Here is a 13,696-nt window from a genome sequence, read left to right as displayed (position 1 = left end):
TCCTTTTAGAACTATTTTACTTAAATTGCATATTATTATTTTTCGGGAATGAATATTTGATAGATTGAGTCTTGGAGCAAAATAAAGAGGATTAGAAGCTGATTCGGGATGAAAATACGAAATATGGGAAAAAAATATGTCACTCCCCAAGTCAGAGAGGAGGCACGGCCCGTGCCACCAGCAGCACGGCTGTACCAAGCTTCAGGGTTCTCTTTTGCTGCTTTTGCTTCGGAAACAAGCTACCTATTTTGACCGAAAAGCCCGTGATTTCTTGTAGAACATTCTAGTGAATAGTTGCTTAGGTTTTGAGTCGACATAAGACTTTAAATAGAGTAGCTAGCTATCACAACAATTCATCTTTTGTTATTGGAAAGAATAAGTGACAATTGTTTCTTTGAATAAAAGTCCACCTTTATTTTATGTTTTTCTTCTTCTCTTCTATGTCTACAATGAACGTTAGTGAGTAGACTATTCTTGTCTTCGGATTGTTGGATAAGTCTAATGACATAATCCTAATCAAACCAAGCCTTAAACCCTAATTTTATGTAACCCTAATTTCTAATCTAAATTCACCGTTTTAACATGAATTAACAATTATAAAATTGTAGAAGCGAAAGCGGGGGGTTAGTAATTGTTAATTCATCATCTCAAATATCAATTCAGAAAACGAAAGTGGAGTTTTGATATTCGAACAAGTGAATTTAGGCAAGGATTGTGAAACATGAAAATAGTCTAGCAAAGCTTGAGACATATAAAGTTTCAAACTTCAAGGATTCTAATAGCAATCAACCATGAAAATAGGCGTGGTTGCTAGAGGAACCCACTCACTGAGACCGAAAGGAGATGTGATAGGCTAAAGAGAAACCTGTCTTTAGAAATTAGGTCTAACATAAGGTTCTAAAGGTGAGAAAAACACAAGAAGGGGGGGTTGAATTGTGTTTTCTTTTTCTCAGAAAATTCTTCTTCTGATATCACTTCAGAAGCTGGATGAGAGTGCTTCTGATGTGATGTTCAAAATCCGATACGCAGCGGAATAAAAACAGAGTAGAGAAAAGAAAGAGAGACATAAGCAATTATCCTGGTTCCTTCCACAAACCGGAAGTAGTCTAGTCCCCCTTGCACTTCCAAGGAGATTTCCACTAAGAAATAATCACACAGATTACAACTGCTCAATACTACCTAGTATGAGACTTCCCAAATGCTCAAGCACGCAGGCGAGAGACTTTCTATGCTCAAGCACTAAAGCAAGAGACTTCTAATCAAACAGAATTACACAGAAAATTGTTTGACTCTGAACACTTGATATACAATCAGTGGTGTTCACAATACAATGCAATAAAAGACTCTAGACTTAAGAATTTCTAAGATATATCAAATCAGTACAGAAATTCAAAGTGCTTTTGAGAAACAAATTTGGCAGAGTTTTGGAGCTTTTAACTTGTGATAATGTCTCTACTGATCTTCAAGTCTTCATTTCCTTATATAGAGGTGTGTAGAGAGACGTTGAGATCTTAAGCACGTCTAAAGAGTCGTTGAGTTCCTTTGATCATCCACCAGTAATCTTTTGCCTGATTTGGATGTAGTCCTATGAAGGATCAACTTCAAATTCATTCCTATCTTGAGGGAACAATTCTGCAGGCAGAGCTGTTATCTTGTCTTGTAGCGAGGACACACTCAGGGTCGTGGAGGTAGTGGTTGTACATTTGTACTTTGTCAACTCTTCAATGAAGGACAAGCACCCAGTGCTTTTCAAATGAACGTTGGCACCTCCCTTTTGATCCTTCGCTCTCTTAGACGAGGTTAACTTCAAGAGACAGCTCTTTTGAGATTTCAGATTGAATCTTCTGAACAACTATAACTTCTGGTGATGATATAGCTTCTGATGAACTTTGCTTCTGATGACTTCTGCTTCTGATGACATCATCACTTCAGAGGCACTTGAAACTTCAGAAACACTTCATAACTTCAGATGCAGTTTTCTTCAGATGCTTTAGGTTCCTCTTCTTGATGGTTCCTTTGCTCTCTTTTGTTCTTCCAAGACATATTGAATTGATTAACTTTGTCTTTGGTCCTGTACACTTGAACAAATATTAGCAATAACCAATTGACAATTTTTAATACCTTGTTATCATCAAAACTCATTAGGGTTTATTGTAAAACACATTTTGTTCCAACAGGTTCTAGGTATAAAAGTTTGGTTTGTGAAGGATTTGTCGCCATGACGGACCAATAATCCCAAGACACCTTTTTATTATTATTGTTATTTCTCTTTTAAAACAAAATCCAAACTTTTTAACTAAAACTCTTTTCTAATCATTATTGAAAGTTAATTGAATTCATAACTCCCTATCGGAACGATACTCTTTTATTACTACTTCGGTAGAACCGTGCACTTGCGGTTTTACTCATCAACTACCGCCGACAGTGGCATCTAACATAACCTTGGTGTTATTTTGAAGCCCTTGGCGGAAGAGGTAGATTTGCATTTGATTAGTAAAGCCATGTTTTGGACAATTCCTCAACAAAGACTTGTAACGCTCCCAAGCTTCACAAAGTGGTTCACCAACACCTTGATTAAACGTTGTAAGTGCAGTTTTAGCTTCCAAGTGTCTATCCTCTTGGAAAAACCTGTCTTGAAAAGCTTTCTCCAAGGCATTCCAATCGGTCATCACTTGAGTTGATTAATCCAAGTACCATTCTTTAACTTTCCCGAGCAACGAATGAGAGAACAATCTTGAAAACATTGTCTCTTCCTCCTCCTCACTAGCTCCAAGTGTGTTGGCTAGACCATAGAAAGTTGTGAGATGTTGATATGGGTCCTCATGATCAAGACCGGAAAAGGGATGATGAGTCACCAATTGAACCGTTCCCGATTTCATCTCAGTTGCTTTGTATTTTGCCTTCCAAGACGAGCAAGCCTTCTTGGACTAGTCCAACACGGTAGTGCATTAGGTTCCTCATTTGCCATGACTACAGTTTCAATGACAATGTCTTCTTCACTTCTCGAAGATGATGGTGGAGAAGATTGTGGAGACTCCCTAGGAATCTAAAATTGATCTTTTGACTTAGGGAATGCTAGACATAGACTTCCTTTATAAAGGATATGGATAAAGACATTTGTAGATGCTAGTTGTGAGACATCATATTAAATTTACAATCGCACACACACACTGTCGAAACGTAATGTCATTCTATTATCCAACTAAGCGAGACTTCAGAGGTTAGAGAATATAATGGACCTTCCACTATCTACGATACATCGAGATATACGGAATGCAATAGATGAAGGTATAAATGATTGGTTAGCGAAACTTAATCCAAACAACATCGTCTCGATGTTCTTTGTTTTCCTTTTTAAATGTATACATCATTTCATAAACATACAACCATTCTTAAAACTATAGTAATTAGGTTTAAATGTGTCATTGGTCCCTGCACTTTCATCAGATTTTGGCATTGGTCCCTGCACTTTTTTTTGTTTGGCATTGGTCCCTGCACTTTGTAAAAATATTGGTATTGGTCCCTCTGTTAACTTTCTGTTAAAAAAAAAAACACACAAAACCAACGGAGTGCCACGTGGCCCAATCATTTCACGCCACGTGGCACCAATATCAATATTTTTACAAAGTGCAGGGACCAATATCAATATTTTTACAAAGTGCAGGGACCAATACCAATAGTTTTGTGTTTTTTTTTTAATAGAAAGTTAACAGAGGGACTAATACCAATATTTTTACAAAGTGCATGGACTAATTCCAAACAAAAAAAAGTGTAGGGATCAATGCCAAAATCTGATGAAAGTGCAAGAACTAAAGGCATATTTAAACCTAATAATTATTTAAAGGCAATAGTATTGTACAAGTCCTTGTACATGACAAAACCTGAATACTTAACTTTGATGTTAAAGCACCTATCAGATGGCGTCGTTACGAGGGACTTAGATATTGAAGCATTTCATTAATTTTTATTGTTTAAATTATTTTTTCATTGATGTATTTAATTGTTAAAATTAAATATTAAAATGCGCAATATATAAACATGAATAATTGATAATAAAGAAAATGACACTTAATCAATTACTTATATCCAAAAGAGAACATCATTACTTAGTCAAATATATACTCCCTCCGAATGAAATATAAGCAAAAAAGATAGATGAAAATTTGATGTACATAGACTAATTTTTTAATCATATATAATGACTTTACAACTACCACTTTCACTTATATTTCATTTTGAAGGGAATATATCCCAAAAAGAGAACATCGTTTTTGTTAAACTTTATTTTAATGTTTTTTCATTTTTCTTATTTTTTTAAGAAAAAGGAAAGAAATTAGAAAAATCACTTTTCCTCTTTTTTCTAAAGAAAACCAAAATAATAGAAAAATTATGTATCATACATTTATCGATTTCCACCTCTGTATTCCTCGCGTAATCAGGAAGTATTTCAAATGTATCAGTCAATGGTTTTTAAAAAGGATACTCTTCCGATACGCATTAGAACATATCAGACACGTATCAATGCATGATATGTATCGGATACCGATACTTCATGAATTTTAAAGCATCGAGGCTTCATAGGGCTCAAGTTGAAAATTTTACCCATTAAAGGACAATTTTGGTAGATAAAAGCAAGGTTGTTAGGGGATGACCGGTTTATATTTTAGATTTTAATGGCTATTTTTAAGTGTTTGAGAGATTTTGGATTCAAACACAATTTTCGGTAAGAGTTCAAATGAATGAATACTCGGACAAGGATCCTTTATATAGATGCTTCTATTTCTCATAACAAGGATTTTTTTTTTTTAATTTGAATTAAGATTGAGATTGCACATAAAGTGGAACTATTTCTCTCTTTTGAAACACTACACAAAAATAAATATCCCGTACATTCTGATAAAAATCAATTTTTACCAATAGAAAAAAAAAATTAGAGTAAACTAATTTTTTTTACCTCAAAAATCGATTTGTTTGTAAAAATATAATCTTACCCATTCAACTATCATATATTGATATCTAAACATTCAAACATCAATCAATTAGTATATCTCAGTTGGGGTTTTAAAAATTGAAAATACTAAAAACTTGGGGTTTTACAGTTTACACTCTACCCCTTAAATAAATTTCATCCTAATAATTTCACTAACATGAGGTAAACAAAAAATGGTTTTGCTAATCAGGATTCTAAAAGCATTGGATAATAACCTCATTAATAAAAAATTTGTTTCGAAAATACAATTTCTTAGTTTTGTCTTAGTAATAACTACAATATTTTGTTATGCAAACTTACTTCATTTAATACTTTAAAGACACTCATTAACTCCTACAAACAAAGAAAGATATGAAATATTTACCTTTCTTATTGACGAGAAATACTTGATTGGGCATAACCCCAGATCAAAAGTATGTGAGCATAGACATAAATGATAAAGTATAAAAGAGAAATAATTAAGTCATATCGCTTAACATCATTTCACTTTTACATTTTATCATCTATGTATGTGACCAAATAAATTTCATTTGAAATTGTGTCTATAGAAGAGTTGATCATCATCGGCATTCCCAAATCACTATTCCAAAAGGTTTCACTTTCTTCTTTAACTCATTATTCTTTTGATTGGCCATTCTCTTAGAAAAAACTTCGAAAGTCAAGTTGTCATTCAATTATAGGCTCAATCTACGATGGGAGAGCTTGATAGGTCTCCCATCGTGAGTGAGTATGAATATTTTTTTCAACCGTTGGATGCCGAAGTTTTATAGTTATTATTATACGACAACAATACCGAATACTTTTTATTTGTTTGTCATCTTCTCTCTCTCTCTATCTCTCTCTCTCCCTCCCTCCCTCCCTCCCTCCCACTCCCAATGTTGTTTTTTGGAAAATAAATCTTCGATGATAATTTTGGACCAATCCTTTTCTCTCTCCTTTCCCAAGATCAAAATTAATATGTGACCTCTTCTCCTAAGTAACATATCATATTCTATTGACAAATGATAAAAGGTTTTAAAGTTCTAGGTATGAGGGAAGTGCATTTTATACTATTATGGATTTATGATGATGAATGATAATGAAGCTCTTTGAGATATTTTAGAGTGGTAAATCAATTGAATTATCAAATCAGATAATGAAACTTTTATAAAGTTTGGTATGTCTACTATCGTTTTGTTTAGCTTTGTTCGGTTTCGTTCGGTCCGTCTAATTATTATTTTTTGTTTTGTTATTCTTTTTTATTGATAATATATAAGACAAGTTGCATTTGACACGCAATGTTTTGGAGTATCAGCATAATTGGGATTTCAAAATATCGTATTATGGTGACCGCTATGAATATGATTAATGCATATCTCATCCATCGTTTATAAAATAAAATTAAGATCTTTTATATAAGTGGGTCCTTTTCTCAAGCGAAAATTGTTCTTGTCCCTTTGGTTTTCGCTCATTCCCACATCAAATTTCCTAAAATAACCCCAACGTTAGTTAACTTACGCTCGGTACTCAGCGTGAGTTAAGTCACACTGAAACCCAGCGTGAGTTAACTCCTTTACAGTTTGCTAGTCGTGTTGTGTGGTTCGTCAGCTTGGAGCCCTATATATAGCGTAAGTTAACTCTCGTTGAGGTGCCAGCGTGAAATTACTCACGCTGAGGGTCCAGGATAACTTAACTTGCATGGAGCTTCATGTTTGAATTTTGGTGCCCTTTTTTTTTTCTTTTTCTTAGGTGCCCTCTTATATTATTTTTCTTTGTCATTTTTTATTTGTTCTTCATAGTGATGATTGAAAATCCGGTGGATGATGGTGTTGAGGAAATATCATCCATCATCGAAGCTTATGTTGATGTCAAACCTTCCATTGTAGCTTCCTTTGAAGCAAAATCTTCTGGTGTTTCCAATCTTCGTGATAATGAAGTAAACACCGCGTCATTTTTTTCACTAAGGATAGATGGCGAGTGCAAGATAATTTGCTTGATTGGGATTGTCGACAAGCGGTAAAGGCAAAATTTACTATATCTCTAGATAAATTCAATATAAAAAATCCAATGTTGACGTTGTAATGTGAAAGGAGTGGTATATACAAATCTAATGTTGACGAAGAAGAAATTGAAGCTTGAAGGCACGACCTCAAGGAAATTTGATTCTCCATTTAGGATGTGTGATTATTTTGAGAAGAAGACAAATGAATGGTAGTTGCCCATTCTTAATGGAGTTCCCAACCATGAGTTGGAGTCAAAGTTAGGCGGTCACCTTCTTGTGCATAGACTAAGAGAGGAAGAGAAGAAAAAGTCATTGACATGACAAAGATGTTGATGTTTCCTAGGAATATTCTCATGGATTTGAAGGAAAAAAATCAATAAAGTTTGACGAATATAAAACAAGCGTACTATGCACGTGCTAGATTGCGAAATTCTATAAGAGGTGACAAGACGGAGATGCAATGCTTAGTTGAGGAGTTAGAGAAGCATAAATATGCCTATTTCACAAGAACAAATTGTGAGGAAAACCACTCTTGAAGACATATTTTTTGCTCATCCGGAGCCTATTTATTTTCTTAACATTTCTCCAACCGTTTTGGTCATGGACTCCACTTATAAAATCAATATGTACAGAATGCCATTATTTGATATAGTTGGTGTTACCTCTACCGACATGACATATTCTGTTTATTTTCCTTTTCTTTCCTTTAAAAAAGAGTGTAACATTACTTGAGTTCTAGAGATGTTGGTTGGTCTTTTGTCCTCAAAACTCAATATGCCTAAGGTGATTGTCACTGACATGGACACTATTCTGATGTATGTTGTTGCCAAAGTTCTCTGTGAAACTGTTGCTTTACCTTTTCATTTTCATATTGGGAAGAATGTAAGATGTAAACGCATTACGAACTGCAAAGTCAATCCAAAGTCGAATGATGTAAAATTTAATAGGAAAGAAGTGAAGGAAGAGAAGGATGTGAAGGCAAGTGACATAGTTAACAAAATCATGAGAGTTTGGGATGATGTGGTTAAATCTCCTACAAAGGATTCACATGCAAGTTCGGTAATTCAATTTTGAGATGTATGAAAAAAATTCTCAAAGTTCCTTGACTATGTTGAAACTACAATATTGAACACCGTTAAGGAAAAATTTATGAGGTTATGGACAAACGGTGTCTTGTATCTAGGCTGCAGAACCACCAATAGGTTTGACTTGGCTCATGGACAGTTGAAAAGTTATTTGAATAATATTGTGGGAGATTTGATAGCATGTTGGGGGTGTAGTAGACAAAATGTTGACTATCCAGGTGCATGAGATAGAAGCATGTTTTGGGAGAAGCCGTACCGTCTTGGAACACATTTACAAGGTCAAATTTTGGCACTTTGAGTTGGAGGAATGTGTTTCTAGAGCCGCATTGAGTTTTATCTTGATGAATAAAAATGCTCCAAGACAACCGAAATTGTTAAGAAAAATTGTGGTTGTGTGATTAAGACATTGTATGGGTTGCCTTGTGCAAGTATTCTTGCAATTAAGATAAAAAATTGCATATTCGATTGGATAACATAGATCCCCATTGCTAAAGGTTATGTGTATGTGAAGAAGAAGTTGAAGGTGATTTTTCTGTGATGGAGAAGATAGTGGGTATTCAGAAACATCTAAAAAAGTCCCTTACAAATTGAAACCTTATATCAAGGAGTTGATGTGTCAACTAGCATTTACAGAAGACACAATATTGTCTACACCTCCAAGAAAGGTGGTAGCCAAGGGAGCAAAGAAAATAGTAAGCTCTACACCAAAAGAGTCATCTACGGGTCAAATCCCGAGTGTTTTGATTCGCAATTTCCCGATAACCAATCGTCACAAACTAAGTCATCATTTCCAAATAGGAAAAGTGCATGTATTGACAATTCATTGCGCTATCCGGTTTCGACGCCTACTATACATCCGAATTTATTATACATTATACATATTTCAAAGATCACGACACCTTACATTGAAAATATTATGAATGTTAAAGAGGATGGTAATTATGGATACCGTGTTATAGCTAGACACATGGGGATGGATGAGGAAATTCACGTATTGGTTCATAGTGCACTTATTCATGAGTTGAAAACTAATAAGTGTGACTATTTGCCGATATTTAGTTTGGAGGAGTGTTTTGAATATATCATGAATAGTTTAAACCCTCCCACAATTAGTGGTGTAATTTCATACATAGATAAGTGGATGACATTATCGGACATGGGTCACATTATTGCAACTTATTTTAATAGAGTTGTTGTTCAGTTGATATGTCCCGAAAGAGGTATATGTGAGACTTTTTTCCCTATCTAAGGTGCTCCACCCTTAACCCACGTGCCCACGTAATGTGGTCTGGCTTAATTTCAAACCACTTTATTCATGTTTAGATGAAAGAAGGTTGTTCAATACCATCGTCTTGTACAAAGTGGAAGAATCAGAAGATTGGTGAGGATGAGAAATGGAAATTTGCATTTATGGTTAGACAGACTTTGTTCAAAGACGTCATGTCTAAGGTCGAGAAATCGCCGAAAAAACCAACAAATCATCTCAATCCAATTTATTGCGACACTCCCACTCCTGAAAAATAAAAGGAGAATTTGAAGTAATTGAAGAAGATGAAGATGATTCCCTATCACTAGCTAGTTTGATAAGCTATGACATTTTTTGTCGGTGTTCATCCATTTTTTTTTGTCGATATTACACAACATAATTTTTTATGGTCGATTATGTAACGTCAATTTTTGTGGCAAATATGTAACTAACACTATATAGATTATATAAATATGTGACATTTTTGTGATGAGCAAAGCATCGACAATTTTATTCCTTATTATTATTGCTCAGATTTTATAAAAACATATGTCTCTAATTATGAAACTACTTATTTTATCTTTCATTTGATTTTATTATTATACTTGTTATTCCATAAACTTTTGTGTAGTTAAACATGTCTGAAGATGCACAAGTTGAAGTTGAAGCTCATGTTCGATACTCTGCCTTCATGAAGACGATTAAGGTTTTTTTAACCCCCACTAACAAATTGGATGAGTTGAAGACACAACTTGACAGATACTTTTCCCATCTTGGTGAAAATCAAAGAGCATCTCATGTATTTGTACAGGTGTCATGTGTAAGTCTAGGGGAGGATAAAGATGAAGACAATTGGAAGACCATTTATTTTCCAAAAATTATTCCTGATGATGGCAATATAGATTACATGTTTAGATTGATGGTTGAAAATAATATGTTACATCTTTGTGTGCGCTCCATTGAAGTGTAATACGTATTGACATGTAATAGTGTAATCTGTTCGAAAAAATCTGTAATGTTGCACTTTTGATTAAATTCAATCTTTTGTGGATTGTGTATGTAATGACAAATTGGTGTAATTTGGATCAACTATGAGTGATTATGTTATTATGAGTGAGTTATGTTGTTGAATTGGTGTAATTTGGATCAAGAGTAGTGCTAGCAACACTATCTCTTCAACACTCTCTCAAATACTCACTTTTTTTATTTGGCTTGATTTGTGGCATTTAATGTTGTTATATTGGCATACCAGAACTCAGTTTGAGTTAACTCACGCTAGGGTTAATTTTAAAAATCTGTGGTGGGAATGAGCAATTTTAAAAGGGAGAAAAGCCGTTTTCTTCTCAAACTTGGCCTAAGACCCATAAAATGTTAAGAATGGGCCTGAACTTTCACCATAAAGTTTTGAAGTTTTTAAACTAGGGACGAATTTAATTATGAATTGTTTAAGAAACTAATAATTATGTGGAATAAAAAAATTTATAACTAATTCTCCCAAATCGGAAAAATCTATTTTTTTTTGTACAACTGTATTTTAACATCCTAAATACGCTTGGAAAAATCAGGAAAAATTCAACCTCTAGATCACTTTTTTGGACTACGTATATATTATAGTGACAAAAATAAAAAGAATCTCAAATTTAAGGATTAAAATATGTTTTTTTTTTTTTTTTTTTTACATAATCATTTTTCAGACATCACTTGTATTTCATAGTCAATTTAAACAATTATCCGGAAAAAAAAAATGTTCAAGGTCATAATAATAATGATAACATTGCTCGGAAGAAATGTTAAGATTTGATGAGGGTCAAAGATCCTAATTATGGAAAGTCAAAAAGAAAATAAGAATTAAATTTTGGTCATAGTCATAAATTCATAATTAAGGAATAAAATGAAAAATAAATTTATTTTATTTTTAAAAAAATGTCAATTAATTTAATATTTTTCTAAAATTTCATTATCTATGATAGAGAGAATATTCATAAAAACAATCGATTGAGATCAAGTAGTTAAAGAGATCTACCTATGTGGAACAATACTTGGCCATACTTTATAACTTATCTCCCGACCAAACTTCTGATTATCACGTCTCTTTTCTTGTGAACCAGATTGCTAACACACACACACACAAAAAAAAGAGAATATTTATTTTAGTATATAAAAAGATAATGTTGTAACAAATACTTTTATTAAAAATATAATTTTTTTTATATACTTATTAGTTAAGACTTGAGTCAAGAAATTCAAATTTATTATTTTGTAGAAAATATTAATATAGAAGATGCCAAATACCACCATAAATATAGATTGACTGAACAATTATAAAAACAAATTATTGACCAAAAAAAAGAACTATAACATTCTAGCATTTTGTACAAGCTCATATCTCATCAATTTTAGAGTTATTCATGGCCAGGAATTTGATGGTACGTATTCTAGCTTTAAAGTTCATGTATGATATCAATTTTTATAGAGTCAATGTATATGATATCAAGTTGGTAACAAAATTCTTTCAAAAAAAAAAATGTTGGTAACAAAATATTTCATTTTCTCATTTTTTTTTTCCCTTCATTTGCAGCCTAAAATGACACAAGAACTAGCAATGGATTCAACTTCACTAAGCAACCTTCACATTCTATGCATTCCTTTCATGGCACCAGGTCACATTCTTCCTATGGTTGACATGGCAAAGTTATTGGCTAGACATAATGTGAAGGTGACCATAATCACTACACCTCTTAATGCAATCCAATTCAAAACAAGCATCAATAAAGAGATTGAATCAGGTTCACCAATCCAACTTCTAGAAGTGAATTTTCCGAATGCCGGGGCAGGAATTCCAAAGGGATGTGAAAGCTTAGAAACACTTCCTTCAATGGATCTCAAAGGAAATTTCTTAATAGCTGTTAACCTTCTGCAGAAGCCAATAGAAGAGCTTATTCAAAAGCTAGAACCATTTCCAAGTTGCATTATATCTGATAAGCATATTCCATCTCTAGCTGATACAGCTAACAAGTTCAAAATCCCAAGAATCATATTTGATGGTACTAATTGCTTAAACCTCTTATGCAACCATAATATTCATGCTTCTAAGGTTTATGAAACTCTATATGATTCAGATCAATTTGTTATCCCTGGATTGCCACATAGAATTGCAATGAAAAAATCTCAGCTTCCTGTGATATTCAAGCCTGGTCCGAATCAACTGTTGAATCGTTTACGTCAACGAATAAGGGATTCGGAAGTTGAAGCATACGGGATTGTGGTGAATAGTTTTGAAGAGCTGGAAGATGGTTATGTTGAAGAGTATCAAAATGTTACAGGACATAAGGTATGGTGTGTTGGTCCAGTTTCATTATCGAATAAAGATGATATAGAAAAAGCTCAAAGAGGTAGTAAAAATTTTATTGATGCAAATGAGTATGTGAATTGGCTTAATTCATGGCCTAAAAACTCAGTAATTTATGTTTGTCTTGGTAGTCTTAATCGTGTAACACCTAAACAATTGATGGAAATTGGTTTGGGATTGGAAGCTACTAATAGACCATTCATTTGGGTGGTGAGAAAAGCATATAAGTGGGGTGAAATGGAAAAATGGCTATTAGAAGATGGATTTGAAGAGAGGGTTAAAGGGAGAGGAATTTTGATTAGAGGTTGGGCTCCACAAGTTTTGATATTGTCACATAAAGCAATAGGTGCATTTTTGACACATTGTGGATGGAATTCAACATTAGAAGCTATATGTGCTGGTGTACCATTGATAACATTTCCTATGTTTTCTGATCAATTTTATAATGAGAAATTGGTTGTACAAGTGATTGAGACTGGTGTGAGGGTGGGAGTAGAAAATGCTGTGCATTTTGGAGATGAAGATGAGTTTGGTGATGGTTTTCAAGTGAGTAGGGAAAATGTTAGAGAAGCTATAGAGAAGGTGATGGGTGAAGGTGAAGGGAAAAATGAGAGGAGGGAAAGAGCTAAGAAGTATGCTGATATGGGAAAGAAGGCTATTGAACAAGGTGGATCTTCTTACCTCAACATGTTGAAGCTAATTGAAGATATCATGCATGTTAAACCATTTGAATTTTGAAGTATTGCTTCTTTGTTATACTTTATTGCTTGCTTGTTTATTCCTTATATTTTACAATAAATGGTGAATGATTCATGACATTCTATGTGTTCTTTGAAGTTTGAAACTATGTAAGAACTCTTTGTTCCTCAATGATAATTAGAGTCATTAAATACTATCAATAACATATTGTAACAAACGCTGGAATAACGTTAACCAGGTTGCTTGGGCTCCAGTGGTAAAGAGCTCCTTCCAATGATGTATTCGGGGAATATCGATTTTGATTCCCATGGAGAACAACACTTGGCTAGTGCGCATGCATCTATGC

The 13,696-nt window shown here is 33.7% G+C and overlaps 1 protein-coding gene and 1 non-coding gene across 2 annotated transcripts; both read left to right on the top strand.

Moving 5' to 3' along the window:
* Window positions 1-2,496: 2,496 nt before the first annotated feature.
* Window positions 2,497-2,602, top strand: LOC112422273 (small nucleolar RNA R71). Its single transcript, XR_003012640.1, has one exon. It is a non-coding gene; the product is annotated as a small nucleolar RNA R71 (small nucleolar RNA).
* A 9,247-nt stretch (window positions 2,603-11,849) lies between these two features.
* Window positions 11,850-13,489, top strand: LOC11432076 (UDP-glycosyltransferase 73C4). Its single transcript, XM_003614136.4, has one exon. It carries the CDS (start codon window positions 11,887-11,889, stop codon window positions 13,387-13,389), a length of 1,503 nt encoding a protein of 500 aa, XP_003614184.4. The 5' UTR covers window positions 11,850-11,886; the 3' UTR covers window positions 13,390-13,489.
* The last annotated feature ends 207 nt before the right edge of the window (window positions 13,490-13,696 follow it).

This window comes from Medicago truncatula, chromosome 5 (genome assembly GCF_003473485.1).
Source record: "Medicago truncatula cultivar Jemalong A17 chromosome 5, MtrunA17r5.0-ANR, whole genome shotgun sequence".
In the NCBI taxonomy this organism is placed as follows: domain Eukaryota; kingdom Viridiplantae; phylum Streptophyta; class Magnoliopsida; order Fabales; family Fabaceae; genus Medicago; species Medicago truncatula.
The sequence above is the reverse complement of the archived record's forward strand: the minus strand, read 5'-3'. Positions and strand labels throughout refer to the sequence as shown.

Coding starts and splice junctions, on each gene's coding strand:
- LOC11432076 (XM_003614136.4), top strand. CDS start 11,887: ATGACACAAGAACTAGCAATGGATTCAACTTCACTAAGCAACCTTCAC.